Source organism: Ursus arctos, unplaced genomic scaffold (genome assembly GCF_023065955.2).
Source record: "Ursus arctos isolate Adak ecotype North America unplaced genomic scaffold, UrsArc2.0 scaffold_4, whole genome shotgun sequence".
Classification (NCBI taxonomy): domain Eukaryota; kingdom Metazoa; phylum Chordata; class Mammalia; order Carnivora; family Ursidae; genus Ursus; species Ursus arctos.
Window position 1 is genome coordinate 19,180,715 of NW_026623056.1, and position 24,079 is coordinate 19,204,793.

Below are 24,079 nucleotides of genomic sequence, written 5' to 3' on the forward strand. Positions count from 1 at the left end.
CAAAGAACAAATAATTCAATCAAGAAATGGTCAGAAGACATGAACAGACATTTCTGCAAAGAAGACACCTAAATGGCCAACAGACACATGAAAAAGTGCTCAACATCACTTGGCATCAGGGAAATACAAATCAAAACCACAGTTAGATACCACCTCACACCAGTCAGAATGGCTAAAATTAACAAGTCCGGAAACACAGATGTTGGCGAGAATGTGGAGAAGGGGAACCCTCCTACACTGTTGGTGGGAATGCAAGCTGGTGCAGCCACTCTGGCAAACAGTATGGAGGTTCCTCAAAGAGTTGAAAATAGATCTACCCTACGACCCAGCAATTGCACTACTGGGTATTTACCCCAAAGATACAAATGTATTGATCCAAAGGGGCACCTGCACCCCAATGTTTATAGCAACAATGTCCACAATAGCCAAACTATGGAAAGAGCCTAGATGTCCACCGACAGATGAATGGATAAAGATGTGGTATATATACAATGGAATATATGCAGCCATCAGAAAATGGAATCTTGCCATTTGCAATGACGTGGATGGAACTAGAGGGTATTATGCTAAGTGAAATAAGTCAATCAGAGAAAGACAATTATCATATGATCTCACTGATATGTGGAATTTAAGAAACAAAATAGAGGATCATAGGGGAAGAGAGGAAAAAATGAAACAAGATGAAACCAAAGAGGGAGACAAACCACAAGAGACTCTTAATCATAGGAAACAAACTGAGGGTTGCTGGAGGGGAGGGGAGTGTGGGGAGGGGATAACTGGGTGATGGACATTGGGGAGGGTATGTGTTGTAATGAGCACTAGGCATTATATAAGACTGATGAATCACAGGCCTGTAGCTCTGAAACCAATAATACATTATATGTTAATTAATTAAATTCCAATTTAAAAATGTTTTAAAAAAAGATGTTTTGAAAGAGATCCCATTCACATAATTTTATTGCAGTATATTGTTACATTTTCTATTTTATTATTAGTCACTATTTTTAAACTCCTAATTAATAAGTTAAACTCGATCATAGGTATGTATGTATAGGAAATACATTGTGTCTATAGGGCTCCCTGCTATCTGCAGTTTCAGGGGTCCTCTGAGGGTCTCGGAACCTATCCTCCCTGGATAAACAGGGAATACTGTAATGGTTATACTTTGCTAACCAGGAAGTTGTTTCTCCCTAACTCGCCCTCCCCAGCGCACAGATGCATTTATGCGCATATATGCATAGACATGAATTTTTGAATATGTAACACAAGGTAACTGTAAACATAGATTATCTAGCTGTCTCATATGGTGTTTACATGTCAGGTAATAGTTAGCTGCAAAAAGGCCTAGAAGGCTATCACCAGTGTATTGAGAGTGGTTATCTCTGAAGTGGGAATATGAATGTTTAAGTTTAATTTTTGTTTATAGACGATGTTCGTTATTTGTCAAGAAGGACCTTGTACTGTTTTATCAAAAAAAAGAAAATAATACAGTCATTTAAATTCTTTCCAATGTCCCTACAATAGTAACATGTGAGATTTCCACTGAGGAAACAAAATGTTTTAATCCAATTGCCAGGGTCAATATTTTTTTAAAACCAATCTTGGAGGGAGGGCCTCCAAGGCAGAGAGAAGGGAAGGCATAGGTCTAAGCTCGCCAGTGAACTCCCGGGAAAGCAGTGTCTAGAAACCTGATCTTTCAGGCCCCAGACAGCCCCAATTTCAAGCAAGGAAAGGTACGGATGTTGCCAGGCCTGGGAGTTCTGGTTCGGTTCTGCCTGGGGAGGGGAGAGCCTCAGCCTTGGGTCAGAAGAGCTAATTTCAAGTCCAGCCTTCGACTTCATTTATCTGACCCCTCTTGGGGAAGCTGCGTAAAGCCTCAGTGTCCTCGTCCAGCAAGCGGTGATAATAAGGACTCGCCATAGGGCTGCTATCAGAGTCAAGGAGGATCGGACAGTCCTTTGTTAACTGTCCAGCCCTCAGCAAACATTAGTTATAATTACTCCATCATTCTGCTTCCCAAAAAGCAGAGGTTAGGAAAGAACTTTGGCTCCCGAGCGGGATTTCACTGCAATAGCGACACCCAGATTATGCAAGGCTGAAAGGTCAACTTTCCCTGTGCCTGCTTTTTCCAGACCACATGGAGGAGACTCTGAGCCTCCTAATGCTGGTCCTGTCCAGGGCTGGCTGCCGACGGCCCTGTTCAGCCCCAAAGGCCCATATGTGGTAGGTTAATGGGCCAGTGTGGGAAGAAGCTTTCTGTTCTATTTTGTTTGCATCGCCAGTTTCAAACATATGAAACAAATATCTCCTTGCTCATAATGGGCCTGAGCATAGGCTTGCTTGCTTTAGGGGCTGCCAATGGAAGGACGGAAGTGGCGGCTTTTGTTTCCCATCACTCTCTGGATGTTTTTTTGCCTTCTCTACTCCAGGCACCGGCTGTGCAGTTCCTAACACCTGCTACCTATTCTCGAACTAATCAAAAAGTTTCGCTACATTTGCTTGACATGTCAAACAATATATAAAGCTGGGACTGGCTAGGCCCCCTGCTGGAGCAGGCTATGGGGAGCACACAAAATGCCCCCATGTGTCAATGATTGTGGAAGAAGTAGTACTTTGTATCCTCTTCGTTCCCTCCCCTCCCTACAACCTACGGGACACCAAGACTGTTTGTGAGTAGCAGAGTTGAAAGCGGCTGTATAAGATGCCTTGGACAATGCCCTTATTTGACACATGATGAAAAGGATACCCCAAGTAGTGACTTGTCATGCCCAACACCATATGGTGAATTAGCTTCAACAGAAGAAGGGAATAGCAAAAGCTAACAGAGGAAGCCGCTGGGTCCATGCCCATATCATGTCTAGGCATTTGGCCAAAGCAATTAATCCTGTGAAAAATAACTAAAAAACTCAAGGCTTTATGTGGAAATTAAAAAAAAAAGATACTAATAACAAAGCCCCTCTCCAACACATTCTAGTTTAATTGGTCTGGAGTGAGGTCTAGTCATGGGCACTTTTGAAAGCATCACAGACTACCCTAATGCATGGCTGGAATCGAGAGCTACTGATATAGGATAATACACTTGGCTGTAGAGTCTGCTGGAATGTAGTAGAAAAAATCCTGGACTCGGAGTCCAAAGACTCAAGTTTGAGTCAGAGCCTTTTCTAGATCATCCGTGTGGCTTTGGGCAAGTTGCTTAACTGCCTTTATCCTCACTTCTCTGTAAATCCTTACTTCATCTAAAATCTAAAGATTAGACGAGAGAGGCCTATAAAAGTACTTAGCAAACTCTGAAGTGCTGTGTCCCTAGGAGGCAAGACCTTTTGGGGACTTCTGTGGAGCACTTCTCCACTGATCGGTTTGCTAGTCAACTGAATTCTATTCAGCTGATGTTTATTGAACGCCTAATAGGAAACAGACATGATGCTAGGTGCTAGGCATACCCAGATGAACAAGACACAGATCGTATACTTCAGGAGCATTCAGGCTTGGAAAAGAAGACAGACATTTGAACAGAGAAATATTATGAAGATGAAGAGAGATGTAGCCCCTAAGAACAGGAATAGCACAAAAGAGAGGACGCTCATTCTGGGGATGTTGGCCAGGGAAGGGGAGATGGTGTTTGAGCTGTGGCTTGAACAATGGGGGCCTTTAGGTGGAAAATGAGGGGGGAGAGCTGTTCTGTGCTAAGGGATGAGTGAACACAAAGATACAGAGCTGTTAATCAGCCTGTATGCTGGTCTGGCTGGGGCATGGGGTGGTAGGGTAGGATTCTGCTCTCCACAGATCAGTTGAACTGCCCATGTAGATGGACATAAATCCTATCTCTTTCAGGAGAAAGGAAAATGAAGTTAGATGGCAGGCTTAATGTTACAATGGATTTTAAAAGAACAGATCAAATTAACCTTAGAGACCTGATTATTTCTCTGAACCACAGGTAATCTGAGCTCAAAGAGTTAACAGAGTCTGAAGCCCCCCATTGGCCCCAGACCCAGAAAAGTTGCTAGGTGACTTTGCAGAGAGAGAAACAAATAGAAACCCTTTTCCAATTAAGAAAATCAATGAGAAGAAGAGGTGCTGAGGGATTTAACACATCTGCGGGGTGTTTTTCCTTTACCTTCTTCTTCTTCTTTTTTTTTTTTTTTGGTATTTTTAACAGCATTAACACTTATAAATAGTAAAAATAATTATAGTGGTTGCGTTTTGAGACTTGCGGAGGAAAACTTAGAAGGAATGCCTGGTTTAAAAAAAAAGATCAAGTAACTCTAAGTATAGGCTGAAGAGTAGGAAAAGTTGAAGAGTTTAAAAACAACTAGAATTTAAAGTCCTGGATTTAGAACGCCAAAGGCTCTTCTTTTTTTTTTAATTTGTGGTATCCCTTTAAGAGCCATTCGGTACAATTCATAGCCTGATTCATGCCACCAGCTGCCTCTGATTTCAGTGAGAAATGCAGAAATTTATAGGGAACTGTAAAATGGGGACAGGTTTTTCGTTTTCTAAATTGAGGTTTTAACTGGCAAACTTCTGAAGGTTTCAGAAACCGCAGAGCTGAGCTGTGGGAAGCTGGTTTCTTTTCCGGTCGGAACAAATAAACACACAAACACATACCTAACTCACAAAGTGGTGGAAGAGATAAACCAATGCTCTTCGCAGAGGAGGAAAACAAAAAATCAGCCTTGTGGGCAACAGGAGGAAAGTCGCATTCGCCGCACACAGCACCCTACGCTGGCAGAGGGAGAAACTGAGCCTCGGCAGCGCAGGGCAGGATTTGCACAAAGTCTCCCGTTTGGAGCTGCGTGTCTCCGCAGTCCCAGGGCAGCGCCCAGCCCACATCTCCCTTCTCGAAGCCCCAGGGATTGCTGAGAACCCCCTGCAAGGCCCGCAGGACACGCAGGTGAGGCTGCCTGGAGACAAGGTCAAACCATCCCGGGCTACTTGACACCTGGTTCTCCAAAGGGCCCCCATGCCCACTCCCGTCCTGGCACTCACCTCATTTTCCTGCCTGGGGTGCTCCTGGCTGCCTGGCTTCGGTCCCCTCGGCCTGACTTTCCTGTGAGCTTGTCCCCGGTGTGGTGTCAGCGATGCCTTATCTTTGTTCTGAGGTCCCTGCGTGTCTCTGGAATTGGCTGGCATTCTTCATTCAGGTCACGCCTTCCCCTGCCTGCAACAGATCCCCTCTCCCCCTCTCTCCCTCTGCCTCTTCCTCTCTCTCTCTCCCTCCCTCCCTCTTCTCTCTCCTCTCTCCCTCTCTCTCTCCCTCCTCTCTCCCCCCTCCTCTGACTCGCTCTTACACACACTCAGAGGAACCTGACAGAACAGAATCTGTCTTCTTCCTGAAAAGATCTGCTCCTCCAGTTCCTTCCTTTATCCTGTGTGGCTGGCTCCAGCTCTTGAGAGAAAACTGAGAGGCTCGAAAAGGTATTTGTATCTGTCTGTGTGTGAGAGAGAATGTGTTCGTGTGAGTGTGTGAGTATGTGTGTGTATGTGTGTGTGAATGTGTATGAGGTAGTAAGTGTGTGAATGTGTGTGTGACTGTACTGAGTGTGTGTGTAACTATGTATAAGTGTGTGAATGTGTATGAGTGACTGTGAAAGTGAACGTGTATGAGTGAGTGTGTGTGAATGTGAGTGAGTGAATGTGTATGAGTGTGTGTGTGAATGTGTATGAATAAGTGTGTGGATGTGTGTGTGACTGTATTGAGTGTGTGACTATAAGTGTATTGAATGTGTATGAGTGTGTGTGAAAGTGAACATGTATGAGTGTGTGTGAATGTATGTGACTGAATGTGTACGAGTGTGTGTGAATGTATGTGACTGAATGTGTATGAGTGAGTGTGTGTGAATGTATGTGACTGTGTATGAGTGTGTTGAACGTGTATGAGTATGTGTGAAAGTGAACATGTATGAGTATGTGTGAATGTATGTGACTGAACGTGTATGAGTGAGTGCGTGTGAATGTGAGTGAGTGAATGTGTATGAGTGAGTGTGTGAGTGAATGTGAGTGGCTGGATTGAGTGTGTGTGTGTGTGTGTGTGTGGAGGGTGGAGAGGGACAAAGTCTAATTTGTCTTCCGACTCCGTTGCCAGATGGCTATAGTTTTCTGCTCTTCCTCAGGACACTGGCAAAAAGACACCAGTGAAGCAGAAGCAACCAACTATGAAGGCAACCCTGACATCTGCACTAGGAAAGAAAAAAGGTCCAAATCCCCAAGCCTCAGTCAGCCTGCAGACAGTGACAGATTTCCTGTGAACAGAGCCGTTGGCCAGGAATGTAAGGGAGCCCTAAGTCCTGCAGTTGGCTAGTGGTTCTTCTCTACTTAAAAGCAATACTTGTTCTGTTTACCAATTCCCCGTGTGCAACCAGTCCAGCCCAGTGAGGGTCCATGACAGTAGGAAAGCCCGCACCTCATGGGAATAGAGAGGCCTAGGTCTGTATATATGTCTACACCCTGAGATTGTGGAGAAATGCAACACCAGATCTAAGCCAAGCTGAACAATAAGACAGTTCCTCCCCCCAACAACGACAACCGATACTGAATGGGGAGGGAGAGGTCTGGGTGTGAAAAATAGATTTTACGGAGAACCTTTTCTGAGCTAGGCACAGGGCTTAACATAAGCATCATCTCAAGGGCTCCCACAAACTTGTAAGGGTCACACTGTTGTACTCATTTTACAAATGAGAAAACTGAGGCTCAGAGAGTTTCTACACCTTGCCAAGATTATCCAGCTTCTTTTACTCCTTACTGCTACTACCACCAACAGTTAACATTTATTGAGCACTAGGTGTCAGGAACTGTTCTAGTAACATGTTCCCTTCAATCATCTTTATATCTTGTATAGTTGGGTAGTAGGATTACCCCATTTTACAGATGAGGAAACTGCCCAGAGAGGTTAAGTAACGTACCCAAGGTCACACAGTTAGAAAGTGATAGGGGAAGAACCTGAGATCCTACCCATTCTATGGTACTGCTTCTCCCTAATATATTCTAGTGCATTTGGTATTTCAAATACAACATTCGTGGGGAAACTCAACTTGAGGCATTCCGAAAAAAGCATTAGATTCAGAGTCAGAGTAGCTGTAATCTTTCCTTTCTGCCTAAGCCAACTGTGCACTTTGGGTTCAATATTTAGCATCTCTGATCCTGCTTCGCATCTGGGAAATGAGGGTTGCTATGACGGTTGCTTCAAGGAGATTATGCCTTCGAAAGTGCTGTGTTAGCTGCGCCGTGGTGTACCCGAGAGAACCCCCCCCGCCAGTCTAACCAAGGTGGCAAATGCGTGCACTCGCCACGCTCTGATACCGCCGCCTGGCGCATTTGGGGGAACACTGGTTTGAATCTCGCTGGAATTATCCCCGCTCCATTTTCTCTGCAATTTCTCTATTTTAACACTTTCGAATGTCAGTCTTGCCAGGCCTGGCATTAGTAAGAGGCTGTGGTTGATAATGTGGGTGCAAATATATGAGATGAGAGAATACGTTTGAACTTAGGCACTGTTTCAGCAAAATGTTGCTTTCTGTTTCAGGCAGAGTTAAAAAAAAAATTTTAAAGTCCCATTAAGAAGCCTCACAGGCTCCTCAGACATCGAATAACTCTCACAAAACAACATTTTAATGACTTAAGTGTAAACGAATCAGAAACACATGGGCTCCATTTCTCTTGGAATACCCAAGGGTTTCCAAACTGAAGGAGAAAGAACTTGGCTCAAAGCACAGCGCGCTGAGCAGCGGGCTCGGCCCGTTACAGACGTGCCCTCTCTTCATGCGGCAGCAGAGCCGGCCCTCTCCTCATTTAGGGCACATACAGGAACATGCAGTCATTTGTTCTCGGCACAGAGGGAAGAGCCTGCGAGGGAAAGCCATCAGCTTCTCCTTGTAAAGTGTCATAGAGCAATCGAGCTTCCCAGAATAATTTCCTGGCCATATTTTTTCAAGGCTGCCAATGTTCAATGGGAGGCATTTGAAATACGTTCTAAGCCAAAGTTCTGCCAATATACAGCAGATCGGATATGTGCTTCCCTGGGAGCCAGCCAAGGCTCAGATGGAAACTGCATGAAAACAGGAACTATATGGCTCAGGGAACGATCTGGGTGAGAGGGCAGTTTCCCATTGGACTAGAAGACATTGGTGATATTGTCTGACCTTTTGATAAAGACTCTCTGAAGTATCATGAAATAGATCATGGGAAGTCGGAGGAATGCAAGGGACATTGGTCTGGGAGGAGGCTCAGTGTCAGTCGGCGAACTTGTATGGGACCTTGGGCGGGTCATCTCCTCTCTCAGAGGGAGGGACAGGATGGCCATCCGCCTGCTCTGACGCACAATGAGGGGAATGGGACCCCGTTGAGGTGATGGAGCACATAGGAATGTGGGCGCGGGAACTGGGGAATTCTCCCGCCGTGAAGGCAGCCAGGTGGGCCGACTGCTCTCATCACCTGTGAGGAGACTGGAGTCCAGAGCGTCCCTCTCATCTTGAGACTTGCTTTATCCGTGGTCATAGCAGCATGATGTGGCTCAGGATTCAATCATAGGTATTCAGAAAAAACACTTTTAAAAAGACTCAACTAGTTTTTTGAAAAGTTTGACAGAAAGGTTAGCATAGGCACACAACGGACTAACAGTATGTCACTTAGAATCGTAAAATGTAGAATGACAGATGCGGGCTCAATACCCCCAGGTTACAGTCAGGGACAGGGGTCAGGAATGTAGTACTCAGAGAGCGGGTGTTACAGCATTCCTACCACTAGAACCGGGCTTGGTTTACATGTCCTACCGAAGTATTTATTATATGTAACTCCTGAGCCGGGACTTTCTGGAATCCCATGAATGTGTTAGGAAATGTAAAGTATCTGGGCAATGGGATTTTGTTGGCAAAGCCAGAAATCCAGGCTTCCTATAGAATATCTAACAAACTGATAAATAGCCCCAAAGATGGCGCCTTAGAATTAAATTTGGGGCTATACAACACATTGACGACGCGGAAAGCCATTGCTTTGGAGCCTGAATGTCACATGATCGGAATAATATGGGCGATTTAAAAAAATACCATTCCGTAAGCTTTATCCCAGGAGATGCAAATTCAGCAAGTTTGGGGTGGAGCTCCTGAATCTCTAATTTTAAAAGCTCTGGTGGCACGATTTTGCCAATCTGGGTACGTAGAACATCATGGGGCATCTTTTAATTGACGGCATTTCAGATTTGATGAAATATCCTTAACATGGGCTAGCTACTTCCATATACATTATTACATGTAATAGTCATATATATTTACGGATGAAGACACAGAGGTTCAGAGGGACTATGCCAGCAAGAGGACAATCGGTGTGTAGAGCCCAGACCTCCTGACCCCCGATCCAGGACTCTTTCCTCTCATCTGTAGGCTCCTGATGCTGCCTGTGGACTCTGAACATCCATGAGCCATGCTAGCTTGTGTCTGCAAGATTGCAGGGAAGGAAAAATAGTTTCTATTTAAAAAACAAACTATTAGTCTCTGTTATGGGCTGAATTGTGTCCTTCCAAAATTCATATGCTGAAGCCCTAACCCCCAGTACCTCAAAACGTGACAATTTGGAGATAGGGTCTTGGAGAGGTGATTAAGCTCAAATGGAGCCATCAGGGCGGGACCCTGATCTGATGTAATTGGTGTCCTTATAATAAGAGATTAGGACACAGACAGCACAGAGGAAAAGAGCCTGTGAGGACACAGTGAGATAGTGGCTATCTGCAAGCCAAAGAGAGAGACCTCAAAAGAATACCTTGACCTTGAACTTTAAAACACCTGCCAACACCTTGATTTTGAAGTGCTAGTCTCCCAAACTGTAAGAAAACCCAACTTCTGCTATTTAAGCTACCCAGTGGTGCTTTGCCATGGCAGCCCTAACAAACTAACAAACTCTCTTATACAAGGTTCTCGAAAAGCATGAAACACATGCCACCAGGGGCGTCAGGCTGATTTTAGGTGCCACACACATGGAATTAAAAAACACTGGGTCAATTAATATTCTGTTTAGTGAATCGTAAGAGAAACCTCGATTAATGCTCGAATAGATTTTCCTCACATAGCAAGAAGTGAGGAAGTACGTAGGTCTGGGGCAGCAGCCTGCCATTGTTTTCTTTCTTTCTGCTCTGCCAGACTTAGAAATGGGCTTTCATCCTTATGCTTGCCACCTCATGGTCACAAAAAGGCTGCTATAACTCCAGATGTCATGTCCACATTCAAAACAGAAAAAAAGGAGGAAGAGAAACAGGGGACTGGGGGACTTCTCCTTATGTCTCACAGACCAGCGCTGGGTCATATAGCCCCCGCTAACTGCAAAGGAGACTGGGAAGTCTGGTTCTTTTACAGCTTATAAAGCAGAGCCAGGCAGAAAGGAAGACAGGAATTAGAAACGGAAATTGCACGAGTCAACCTTCAATATCTGTCACCACCATATGCCAAGAAAGTCCTGCTTTTATCATTTCTCTTTTACTCCTGATATCATTGAGAAGAAAATCTCAAGGTGATGTCATTATGCCATTGATACTCACCTCCCTTTTAACAAAGAAAGGCAGGTCTCGAATTCAGTCTTGTAGAGACAATATTATTCTGCTAGAATTTAACAATTTTTATTCATTATTTTTATATTTATGTTTAGAGTAGCAGCATACTTTCAAATGTAAGGAGCTCAGTTAAAAAATCCAGAGTAGATTTAAATAAAAATATGAAAGAAATAATAATAATATAGATGGTATTCATGCATATGAAAAAATTATTAAGGCAAGTGACTAATATTGCAAACCTGTTCTAGAGGGTAGAGCCCAGCTCTGTGGCATAGCCTGTGAGTCAGGATGCTGGGGATGGGGGTCGCATTCTGCCCCAACCTGCTGTGAAGCCTTGTTTCCAAGAAGAATGTTTCATCCTGAAAACAACTGAAAAGGCCATGCATTATTATCTGTATTTTAGATATAAGATTAATAATATTGAGATGGGATAGTTGAGTCCTAGAGGAGAGAAATGTGTTGCCCAGGGTCACATTGAAATGAGATGGTGGGCTGAGACCATGAATCAGAGTTCCCTACTCCCATGTTCTTTTCTCTTAGGTTGTAGGTCACTCTATTTGAGCCTGGTACTTTGAAAAGAAATTTGCTTGTTTTTCTGAAAGCTCCAAATGACTTTTGCCTGGCCAACACAGCTGGCTTTCTACCACACACTTTTAACGAATAAAGAGGTATGCTGAGGTGTTTTGACCTCTCTTGAAGAGCAAAATCTTCATGCCTCTCAGCTGCCAGTAGGCTTATAGCTTCTAGAATCTACTTTGGTCTCTGTATAAGAGGTGATCCCTCTCTCCCTTTCCCATGTCTCAACCTACCCTAATGCCCACCTTCTTCCTTATTCTGCAGGACAGAGCCTAAGTTTATTAGTGGGCATTGGAAGTGAATCAACTGGCCGTGTACATCAGCTTCTCTTTCTTTCTGCCTTTTTTCATTCAGTGAAAAAAAAACAACTGGGAACTAGACTTCTTTAGGTCTTTTGGCTCTTTGCTCTTTTTTTCTCCATGTACCTGGCCAAAGAGTGATAGGGGGAGGATGTTAGGATTTAAGCTCAGGCAAAGGGTGGGCATGCTCTTTTTAAACTTCTGACCAAAGGAAGCCCTGTCATCGAGCCCAGCTTTACTGGAGAGCCCCAGTCTGTGGAACCAGGTACTAGCCTAGCTGGTAACACAGCGTACCTGGTTTTCTGTTTGGTTATTTCTCCTCATGGTAATCTTGTGTAAGGAATGATCCTGGGGTTCTTAAGTCCTTGAGACATATACCATCTGTTTGGGTTGAATTGTGTCCTTCCCAAATTCGTATGTTGTTGTCCTAACCCCTAATATCTCAGAATATGATTACATTTAAAGATAGGGCCTTGAAAAGGTAATTAAAGTTAAAAAGGTGCTGTTGGGGTGGGCCTTAACTCAATATGACTGGTGTCCCTATAAGAAGAGGAGATTAGGACATAGATGACACAGACAGAGGGACGACCATGTGAGGACACAGCAACAAGGGAGCCGTCTATGAGCCAAGGAGAGAGATGTCAACCCAAACCTGCCAACACCTTGATCTTAGGCTTCAAGCCTCCAGAACCGTGAGAAAATAAATTTCTGCTGTGTGACTGACCCAGTCTGTGGTATTTTGTTATGGCAGTCCTACGAAACGAATACCCCTTACCTTTGCTCACCTAAATCCATTTTATATCAACTATAGTTGCTATTCACTCATATTGCGTCTCCTCTCTCCCAGAGGTTCCCCAGATGCTAAGGCCACATGGACCAAGCAGATCCAACCACAGGACAGTGTTGATTAGGCCATAAAAAGCAAATGGACAGCTGGGGTAAGACTGAGGGGTGGGGGGTGGACTCAGATCATGGAGGAGTCAGGGTCTTTACTTCCCTAACTCGCTACTGCTATTTCATGACCATTACTTTTCCACCTTTTTCCAAATTCCCCTGCCCGTCTATCACTCTGGCAAACTCTACTCATCCCTGCTACTGCCACCTTCCAACCTCTTGGTCTTTCCTTTGTTCCTTCCTTTAAGAACTTAGGCATATGGCATCATTACTTACCATTCCTTCCCAGGTCCTCCTGATGTCCTGAGTGACACTAGGCTCTCATCCTTTGACCTCCTCACCCATAGCCACATCCACCCCTGAAACTCCAGCTCATAACACCCCATTCTCTGACCACCATCTCCTATCTTTCTAGGTCTTTTACTCCTTCAGTAACCCTATAGACTTCAATAACCCTAGACTTCAATCTCATCAAGACATCCAGTCCTTTGACATCACCCCATGTTAAGTCTATCAGATCCTCTGGCCTTTATATCTTTTCTGAATCCCACAACCAATCACCAGCACTCCTTTGCAGACTATTCTTTCTCTACCTGTTTTCTCAGCTCTCTTCTTACTTCAGAGGAATCATTCTTTATCTTTCTAGTGAATCATTGAGAATCTAATAGAAGCCAGATCCGTTGTTGGAATACCCTCAGTAAAGCCACACAGTTCACTCCCTCAGCTCCTTCGACTCTTTCTGAAAGTGTCACCTTCTCAGTGAAGTCCTTCTGACCACTCTATTCTACTACTTCTGTTCTTACCCACACTTAAAATCCCCATATCCGATTTCAGTTTTTTTCATGGCACTAACCACCAGCTAAGACACTATTTATTTTAATTATTTATTTATTTGTTGCTCACTTCCCATCCCGTTAGAATAACACAATCTCCAAGTGGACAAATAGTTTATTTTTTTACTGCTCTATTTCCAGTAGCAGGCCAGTGTCTTTGACTTGCACATAGTAGGACCTTAATAAACATTTGTGGAATGGGCTTTCTTCAGAGAAAAATTTAAATATGCACATATTCCTAAAACTTAGTACATAATTTCTGGGGCTTGATGGCCTTTCTGAGGCTGCAAAGTTCAGAAGCTCGGTGTTCACCATTCTTCCTGAATATTTCTCATGCACTCCACCACCACAGTTTAAACGCTGTTGTAGACTGATTACTTACAAATCTATTTCTTTATCCTACATGTCCACCCACAGTTCCTCACTCATCAATCAAATGTCTGTTCCCACCTCCATCTGAAGTTTCCATTGGACAGAGGTTGCTATCTTTCCATTCCCAATTTGCTCATTCTCCTGTACCAGCTGTGTCCATGAACCACCAACAGCTCAGAAACTCAAGCCAGATATTTGAGTGTCATCCCTGATTTATTTTTTTCCTTTCTGCTCCTTTCTGCTCATATGCCATCAACCGATAAGTTCCATTGTTTACACGTAAGTATCTTTCAGATCCAACATCATGCATAGCTTCCATTCCCCATTGCCCTGCATTACTGGAAAATTATCTCAACAACTCCTAATTGGTTTTTCTGTCCACAGTACCGTTCTTATAAAAACACAAGTCTTACTCATTCTCTCCCTTTGTCCAAACTTTTTCTAAAGGCCCTCCTTTGCGTAAAGAGTAAAATAAAAATGTCTTAAAAGAGCATTTGAACCCTGAAGCCTCATGTTGACATGAGGTGCCATGAGACTGAAGTAGCCTGCAGTATTGAGCCAACATGTGGAGGGCAGCTGTCTTGGAAAGTCAGCTGGGCCAACAGCACACTTGGCATGAGTGAGAAAAAAACTGTTGTATGAAGCCACTGAGCTTTTGGCATTGTTTGTTTCTGTAGATAATCTGGCCTATCCTGACTCACACGATACTCTTCCACGGGATTATTCTTTCACTTCTGTATTCTTCCCCACGCTTAGGCGCACACTTTAATGTGTAGAACTGGTACCAGGCTAGTTGCTTATTCCTGATTCCATCACGCTCTCTCATGCCTGTGTGCACTTGTATATTTAGTTCTCTTGGTCTTTAGTGCTATTCCCTTCCTCATTTGCTTGTAGAACTGCCTCTAATTTATCCTTTGAAATCTTGCTTAAATGTCATTTTTTTCTGGAAAATCTTCTCTGATCACCCAACAGAGAAGTAAATACTACCTTTGTTCCTTACACATGCTTTAAATTATTGCATGTGTCAGATGACTACTTGCGTCCCTCTTTCACTATAATAATTCAAGGGCCTGAGCAATATGCTCTGTACCTTATGATCAGTAGTGCTTTTTGAATATGTAGATGTTCAAATAATCTTTAAAAAGGCATCAAGTGAGGTAAACACACAACTGAATTTATAATTACAAATTGTGATGAGTACTATGTAGGAAGAGGGCAGAATTCTATGGGAAAGAGCAATAGAAGGGCCTACTTTATACAGAGTGGTCAGCAAAGTCATGGTGATACGACAGCTACATAGAATGGGTGCAAGTTAGCTGATGAAGGGTTGCTGATTCCAAATGATGGACTATATTACCCGGACTTCCAGAGACATCGAAATTCCCCATTTCTGTATCCAATCCATAGAAATAATAGGAAGAAAGACTAGAAATGAGATAAATAAATGAACAGCTGCACTCAGAATCAAGACAAGGAATTACCTGTGGATGAGAAAATAGGAAGGCCTCTACAAGGAGGTCTGTAGATGAGAAGTTGTAGCAGTGAGCTGAGGAGCTCATCTTGACGGGGAACTCATCCTGTGGGGACCCATCTTGACTGACCATGTGGGAAGCCGTCAAGGTCCCATGGGGAAGCTGGAAGCTGACAAGGCTGTAGCGTGAAGTCACTTGGAAAGAAATAGAAACCGCCACCACAGAAAGGTTGCCAAACAAGAATCAACAAATAGTTTTTTAAAATTTGTATCTACAAAAGGGATAATGAATTCAATAAGAGAATTTCGAGTAAGGAAATAGAGTTAACAGAAACATAAGAACAGGATTTTAAAATAAGCTATCTCCAGAGAGCTAAAGGAGGGTGTATCATCTATGAAACAAGAGGAAGAGAAAGATCTGAAATAAGAATAGATTGAAGGGGTGCCTGCGTGGCTCAGTCGTTAAGCCTCTGCCTTTGCCTCAGGGCGTGATCCCAGGGTTCTGGGATCAAGCCCCGCATCGGGCTCCCTGCTCTGCTGGGAGCCTGCTTCTTCCTCTCCCACTCCCCCTGCTTGTGTTCCCTCTCTTGCTGGCTGTCTCTCTCTCTCTGTCAAATAAATAAATAAAATCTTAAAAAAAAAAAAGAATAGATTGAAATACAAAAAGAAGCCTTTGGATAGTTAGTGAAATTAAAACAATAATCTTGCCTTTACTAAATATAATGATGTTAAGTATAATTACTGAAATTAAAATGCAATCATAAGTATGATAGCTGAATGGTCACAAGTGAAGAATTAATGATCTGAAATATCAAGCTGAGGAATTTCCCCAGATAAAGAGATCAGAAGGATGAAAGAGTAAAGGGAGTATAGATTCAGAAGATCCTACATGTGTCTAGTAGAATTTTCATTAAAAATGGAATAAAGAGAAGGGAAAGGAAGAAATCTTTGAAGAAATATTGGTCTCGGTTTTCCCAGAATCGAGAAAACCCATGCATTCTCAGACCGAAAGGATCATCCTGGCCTCACATGGGATAGATGCATAAAATTATATAATTTTAGTGATTCCTTGTAGTGAAAATTCAGCATATTAAGGATAAAGTTAAAATCTTAAAAATTACCACAGAGAAAGAATGAAAACTAGATTAATATCCAGATTTTCTGACAACCACCTGGAAACAAGAGGGAAATAAAAAATATAGTAACGTGCAAAAGAAAAATACCTTTAAGCCTGTCATTCTACACTAGCCAGAGGATTATGTCGCTTAGCTGAAATAAAGACCACTCAGGCTCTGAAAGCTTATCACGTGCAGGCCCTTTCAGAAAGAACGGAGGGTGTTGGAGATGGTTAGTGTTGGTGAAAGTGGGAAATGGGCCCACTGACACAATGCTTGTAGAAATGGACAGTGGCCTGACCACTGGGAGGACAAGCTGGGGCTATTAGTAAAATAAAAATGTGCAATCTTACAAATCGAGAATCTTACTTCAAGAGATCTGTCTTAGAGAAACGCTCACATGGGCGCCTGTTCCTTGTAGCATTGGTTGTCAAGGTGAAAAGTGGTCCTCCGTCAAATAGTGACTCAATGTAATGTAGTCATACTAGGGAATGTGGAGAACTGGTAAGAGAAAATGGGAAAGATCTATGTACAGCAACAGGGATTTCTCTCCAAGACTTAAGTCACTGAGCGAAGAGGGAAGGTTGAAGAATGATACATATGTTACAATACCATTTATTGAGTGAAAAAACAATAGGCTCACCAAAATACATATTTTGTACATATCATAGACATCTTGTATGTATTTTCCATATGTCATAGAAAGAAGTAAGTGTGGAAGGAGATAGATCAAACATACCCAGTTACTTGTGTGGAGGATGTGGTCAAGAGAGGCTTCATTCCTATTTACAATAATGCAAAGTCTTTAGGGGCACCTGGGTGGCTCAACTGGTTAAGCATCTGCCTTTGGCTTAGGTCATGTGATCCTAATGGAGCCCAGCATTGGGCACTGGGCTCTCCGCTCCTCAGGGAGTCTGCTTCTTCCTCTGCCCTCCCCCACCACTCGTGCTCTCTCTCTCTCTCTCAAATAGATAAACAAAAATATTTTTAAAAATATAATGCAAAGCCTTTAGTGCCTGGTCAGAGGTACTTAGGCAGCAGAGTGGCACGATCCAATTTGCGGTGCTAAAAAATCCCTCTGGGTATCATGAGGAAAATGGATTTGGAAGAGGGGAGGCAGGGAGGTCAGGTAGGAGGCTGTCCTAGGAGTTAGGACTAGGACTCATTTATCCATTTGGCATAGTGGGCTCAGGGCCTGGGGCCCATGAAAATGTTTTAATTAAAAAAAAAAAACAAATATGTAATAATAAACTTAGCCTAGATTATATTTGCCTTTATACCAATGTAGTGCTAAAATACTATTTTTATTTATTTTCTAGATGGATGAAAGGGCTCATAAAGGCAAAAGTGCCTAGAACCCATGAAAGTCGTACAGCAGCCCTGATTAGAAGAGAGAATTCTTGGATGGATCAGCATGGAAGCAAGTGGACGAAGGCAAATGTGTTTTGTAACAAGAAGAGCCTGAACCTGGCCCTAAATTGAGAGTGAGGAATGAGGGAGGGGAGAAAGGAAAGATAAGTCCCAGAATGCTGACTGCAGGGGGCGCTGGTGCCACTTACTGGGACAGGGAAGAGGGGAGGCAGGTCTCCAGGGCCCACAAGATCATGAGCCCTGCCTGCCAGGCCAGCTGTGGAAAAGTCACCCGTCGATCCAGGATCTTGAAAGGGCTGAGGACTGCCACTGAATCTTTACGCAACAGGAGGACAGAAAGGATTTCTTCCCGAAGACTGACATGATCAGAGAATGTTCTAGAAAATGCCTGTTTGGTGAGCACACGGGACATGGAGGATAAACCAGGAGCTAACAATGCTTAAGTAGACAGCAGCCCCCCCACCCCTGACTCTCCTGCCACTCCCAGGCTCAGGAAAATGTAATGAAACTAAAGCAGTTTGGAAAAGAGCTGGAACGACCTCCCAGCTAGACCCAGCCCAGAACGCAGCTTGGCCGAGGCTCGGGCTCACGCGGAGCACATGGGCCTTGCGGCTGGCTGCATTCGCCGGCCAAACCACAGGGCAGATTTAAACACTTCAGTTGTCACAACACAGCCAACCTGAATGACAACAGCTTTCTGAAAGGCAGGACTTTAAACACAGAAACACGTCTGCACAAACAAAAAACATCTCAGGAAAGCTGGCTATCGATCAGGCAATTGTTCTGAAAGGTTGGGCCTCAAAATATTTTCAGCCCCAGCCCACATGGAAGGGGTACAAGGCTCTGCGGACCTTCTGTCTTTACCATATCTGACCGAGAAAAAGGGTGAGTCTTCTGAAGACAAGCCAGGAGACCCTGAGAGTCAAGCACCTCACACATGACGTTCATCACTGCGTTGATAGCACGGTGGGGGTATGTGGGTAAGCCATGCCAAATCTTTGGGCCTGAGTTGTTTGGGGTTTTGTCCCCATAAATGGGAGTAATGATAACACTTTTCTTACACACTCTTTCAAAGACATCGTTCTTCTTTTTTTTAAGGTTTATTTATTTATTTGAGAAAGAGGGGTGAGAGAGAGAATGTGTGCGTGCAGGGGCAGAGGGAGAGGAAGAGAGAGAATCACCAGCAGACTCTCAGCTGAGTGTGGGGCCCCACTTGGGGCTCGATCTCATGACCCTGAGGTGAAATCGAGAGTTGACGCTTAGCCAACTGAGCCACCCAGGTGCCCTTCAAGGACGTAGTTATTCTTAAAGTCCTTCCAAATACAAATACCTTTGAGAATCTAACGAAGGCTGTTCACCTCCAGAGAAAATTGTGTATTCAAATAAAAATTCTCATATACCTGGGTATTTATAGGAGTAGTGATTAAAAACTCTTTGGTACTATCTTTAAACCACCTGCAAAATGTCCCTTTAAGGGGACTCAACCTATAGTAATAGTTATTACTATCCATGAAAAGTAGGGGTAGAAGGATCCTGAAAGGTGTATGTAGAAAGTGGCCTTCAAGATGGGACTAAAAAATGAACAGGATTTCAACAGGTTGAAGGAAGAGCAAGAGCTATAGAAACGGCAAAATATGAAGTGGGAAAACCAGTGGTGGAGGGATTCTACCCAACCAGGAAGGATACTGACCATGCTCGCGCTACGTGCCAGGCCTTCTGTATATTCTCTTAATTCGATCTTCACACGTTAGTTGTTGTTAGCCCCATTTTAGAGATGAGGAAAAAGAAAATTAGGGTGGTAAATAGTGAGGCAATCGTAGAGGTAGGGACTTATCTTTAAAGTCTCTATTTCAATTTTTCATGGGGTTCTCTTTAATTTGGGGTATGGATGAAAATTTTCCTAATAAAACATTCGTAAAGTCTCTTGCTTCTTGCAATTTCTCTACCACAAGATGGCTTCCTCGGAAGAGCACTGTCACCGAATACCTGTTGTCTGTGCAACTTTGGACACGTTGCTCTCTCCTTCTGAGTTTCAGTATTTGTTCTCATCTGCAAAAGCAGGGGATTCATCTAGAATGATCTCCAAGCACTTTTTCAACCTTAGAGTCTATGATTTTTTTAAGGGAAAGATTATTTATGAATAATTATCTTTTCATAATTATATTATTAATATAATAATTATCTTTCATAATTATAATTATGAATAATTATGAACATCTTTCACATGTTCATACTCCTGAGAGAGACAGAGGTGAGAGAGCGGTAGAGGGAGAGGGATAGAATCCCAAGCACACTTTGTGCTGAGCTCAGAGCCTAAGGCAGGGCTCCATCTCACCACCCTGAGATCATGACCGGAGCTGAAATCATGAGTGCCCCATAATTATTTTATTTTTAAGACAGATTTATGGGGGTATAAGTGACATCTGATAAATGACACAAATTTAATGTGTACAATCTGATAGGCTTTGACATATGTATGCACCTCTGAAACTATCACTATAATCAAGATAATGAACATTTCCATCGCCCCCAAAAGTTCCTCGTGTGCCTTTGTAATCTCTCTTTGCCTCTCCACTTTGCCCCTGCTTTCCTAGGGAAAAACTGAGCTGCTTCCTGTCAGTACATAGGAGTTTGCATTTTTAACAATTTTATGCAGACGGAATTGTACGTGAGGTACTCTTACTTGCCTGGCTTCTTTCACTCAGTGTAATTATTTTGAGTTTCACCCATGTTGCATGTATCATTAGTTCATAAGCCATAATTTGTTTACCCATCCATTCATTAATGGACATGTGGATTGTTTCCAGGTTTCAGCTATTAAAAATAAACCTGCTTTGAGCATTCACATACATGTGTTTGTTTGGAAATATGCTTTCATTTCTCTTGGGTTCATTTCTAGGAGTGGAATGGCTGGGTCATATGGAAGGTATAAGTCTAACGTTTTAAGACCCTGACAGGTTTCCAAAGTGAACATTCTAGTTGTGCTGCATACTTGCCAAAACTTGGTAAGGCTGGTCTTCTTAATTTTAACCATTCTCATATATTTTTAGAGGTATCTCCCTGGATTTTAATCTGCATTTTCCTAATAATGATTTTGAGCATCTTTATTTGTTTGTTATCTATATATCTATCTACTTTGGTAAAGGGTCTTTTCAAAACGTTTGCTTGTTTTTTTCAATCATATTATTTGTTTTCTAATTATTGAGTTCTTTATATGTACCGAGCGCATTATATACATAGGTCCGTTATCAAATACGTGATTTGCAAATATTTTCTCCTAGTCCGTGCCTCATCTTTTCAATATCTTAATGTCTTGCAGAAAAAAAGCTTTTAATTTTGATAAAATACAATTTATAAATCTTATTCTGATTAATCTGATTATGATTATTCTGCTTGCTTATTGCTAATATGTAAGAATACAATTCATTTTGTATATTGCTCTTATAGCCTGCAACCTTGCTGAATTGACATTTTGATTCTTGTAGCTTTTTAAAATTACGATTCCATCAGATTTTCTACACAGATGATTGTATTATCAAGAGAATAGAGAGTTTTACTTCTTTTCTAATCTGGATGTCTTTTATTTCTTTTCCTTGCTTTGTTACACTGGCTGGAACCAAATAGAAGTGTTAACATAAACGTCTCGCTCTTAATCTTAGGGAGGAAACACCCAGGCTTTCACCATAAAATAAGATGTTAGCTGTCGGTTTTTTATAATAGTCCGTTTATCAGGCTGAGGAATTTTTCTTCTATTGCTAGTGTACTGAGAGTTTCTATCAGGAATGGCAATTGGACTTTATCAATTGTTTTTATTTTTAATTTATTGAGATGGTCATGTGATTTTTCATTTTTAATTTATTAATATGGTAAATTTAGTTGGTTTATTTTCTTGGCTTTTCCAGAAAGTTAGTTTTGCATTCCTGAAAGAAAGAAACCCCACTGGGTCATGATACGTTATTCTTTTTTCTTATTTTTTAATTCATTAGCTTAAATTCTATTAAAAATTTTTGTGTCTGTGGTTATGGGGAATATTGCTCTGACGATTTCTTGTAACGTTTTTGTCTGGTTTTATTGTAATGTCAGCAAAACAGGGCCTCACAGTGGGTTGAAAAGTATTGCCTCTTCTTCAATTTTCTGGAAGAGTTTATGTAGGATTGATATTACTTCTTCCTTAAGTCTTTAGTAGAATTTACCAGTAAGGTGATTGAGGCCTGCCCTCCCTCCTTCTCCTTTGTGAGAAGATTTTTAAATACAAATTCAATTTATGTAATGGATACAGGGCTATTCAGATTATCTATTTCATCTTTAGTAAACTTTGGTAGTTAGTGTTTTTCAAGCATCTATTTTGTCTATGTTGTCAAACTTATTGGCATAACATTGCCAATTATATTCTCTTATCATATTTGTAAAATCTTTGGTAATGTCACCTCTCTCATTTCTGAATTTGGTAATTTATATTTTTACTCTTTTTGTTCTGGTCAGTCTATATTGAAATTTGTCAGTTTTATTACTTCCTCAAAGAAACTATTTTTGGTTTCATTGATTTTTTTCTATCATATTTCTGTTCATATTTCTTTGATATATAGTATTTCTTTTTATTCTATTTTGAGATTAATTTTGGTTTATCATTAGTATTATAAATTTCCCCCTAAGTACTGCTTTAGTAGCGTCCCACAAATATCTGTATGTTGTGTTTTTATTTTCATTTGTTTAACATTTTATTTTTTGAATCCTGGTTATAGAGAAATGTGTTTAGTTTCAAAATATTTGATGATTTTTTAGAAATCATTCTGTTACTGATTTCAAATTTAATTCCATTTTGGTCAAATAATCTAATTTGTATGGCTTGAACCATTTTAAATATATTGAGATTATTATAGGCTTGAAGTGTAGTTTATCTTGGAAAAAATTCCATGTGCACTTGAAAGGAATGTCTATTCTGCTGTGGTTAGGCAGAGTTGTCTTTAAATGTCAAATTGCCTGATCATGTTATTTAAGTGTTCCATACCCTTACTGATTTCTTGTCTGCTTGTTCTCATTAACCGTTTAGGGAGGAATAATGAAATCACTAACTACAATGGCCATTTTTTTCTACTTCTTCTTGTAGCTACATTAATTTTTGCCTCACATATTTTGAAGCTCTGTTATTAGGTATATAACATTAGGATTGTCATAGCCTCTTTATCAATTAATTCTTTTATTTACCATTATGACTTTCTTTATTCCTGGTAATATCTCGGCTCTGAAATCTACTTTGTCTCATATTAATATAGCCACTGCAGCTTTCTTTTATTTATTTATTTATTTATTCATTCATTCATTCATTCATTCATTTCTATTTCTTTAAGTGAGCGCTACACCCAATGTGGAACTTGAACTCACAACTCTGAGATCGAGAGTCACATGTTCCATACACAGAGCCAGCCAGGTACCCAAAATTGAAAGACTGAGATTGTCAGATAAATAAAAAAGCAAGACACAACAATATGTTGCTTATAAGAAACATAAAGATACATGCAGGTTAAAAGTAAAATGACGAGGATATAACACAGGCAAAGATACATGTATCTTTATATTTAGATCACTTACATTTAATGTGATTATCGACATGGTTGAGTTTGTGTGTATCATATCACTCTTTGTATTCCATTTGTCCCATTCTTTATTTTTCTTTTTCCTTTCTTTTAGATTAATTTAGATTAGAATTAGTATATGGGCTGTAACTTAACTTCATCTCTTTTGTTATTAGTTTATCGGCTATAATTCTTTGTTTTGTATTTTACTGGTTGGTGTAGGGTTTCACTTATCACAGTTTACCTTCAAGTTTTATACAAATTCATGTGTATTATAAGAACATTATGATAATATACTTTCATTTTCCTCCTTATGTCACTAGACTGCTGTTGTCAGGAATGTTCCTTATACATATGTTACAAACATCTCGGTGCATTAGTATAATTTTATTATTTTATTTTTAAAATAATAATTACATTTTAAATCAATTTAAATAATAGAAGAACCCACCCATATTTTTTTATGTACTTAACCATGTCCAGTGCTCCTCATTCCTCTGTGTAGATCCCTATTTCCATTTGATATTATTTTCATTCTGTATGATAGCATTCCTTTAACATTTCTTTCAGTGTGGATCTGCTGGTGACGAATTCTTTCAGATTTTGTATATCTGGAAAAGTCTTTATTTTGCCCTTGTTTTTATTTATTTATTTCGAGTGGCGGGGGTGGGGCAGAGGGAGAGAGAGAGAGAGAGAGTCCCAAGTAGACTCCCCACTGAGTGCAGAGCTTGACCTGAGGTTTGATCCCATGACCCCAGGATCATGACCTGAGCCAAAACCAAGAGTTGGATGCCCTACCGACTCAGCCACCCAGCTGTCCCAATTTTGCCCTTGTTTTTAAAAGATATTTGCACTGGAAGTTGAAGAGTCTCTATTATTTTGTGGGTGAAAAGAGACACAATTAAAATGACAGTTCACATATTTCAAGCACTTCCTATATGTCACCCTTTGAGTTAAGTATTATTATTATTATTTGCATTGGACACATTTGGAGACTGAAGCTCAGAGAAATTAGGTAAGTTGTCCAATGTCGTATGCCTGTCA

General features: G+C 41.4%; 1 protein-coding gene and 1 long non-coding RNA gene across 12 annotated transcripts in view; one reads left to right on the forward strand and one right to left on the reverse strand.

The window, feature by feature from the left end:
- The window catches only part of MASP1 (MBL associated serine protease 1), a 64,637-nt gene extending 58,653 nt beyond the window's left edge, over positions 1-5,984 (reverse strand). For 5 of the 10 annotated variants that reach the window (XM_048214956.2, XM_048214957.2, XM_044383448.3 and 2 more), the window contains exon 1: positions 4,987-5,070. In XM_048214956.2, the coding sequence (XP_048070913.1) occupies positions 4,987-4,991 (5 nt within the window). In that variant the 5' untranslated portion in view covers positions 4,992-5,070. Of the gene's footprint in view, positions 1-4,986 lie in introns of all 10 variants that reach the window. The other 5 variants (XM_048214958.2, XM_048214955.2, XM_048214954.2 and 2 more) reach the window with 2 other exon arrangements.
- LOC123000919 (uncharacterized) lies at positions 5,091-19,384 on the forward strand. Of its 2 annotated transcripts, XR_006409311.3 has the most exons (4): positions 5,091-5,415; positions 6,111-6,266; positions 12,254-12,344; positions 17,411-19,384. It is a non-coding gene; the product is annotated as an uncharacterized LOC123000919 (long non-coding RNA). The 2 variants fall into 2 exon arrangements; XR_008957264.1 differs by lacking the exons at positions 6,111-6,266; positions 12,254-12,344.
- Positions 19,385-24,079: the final 4,695 nt, after the last annotated feature.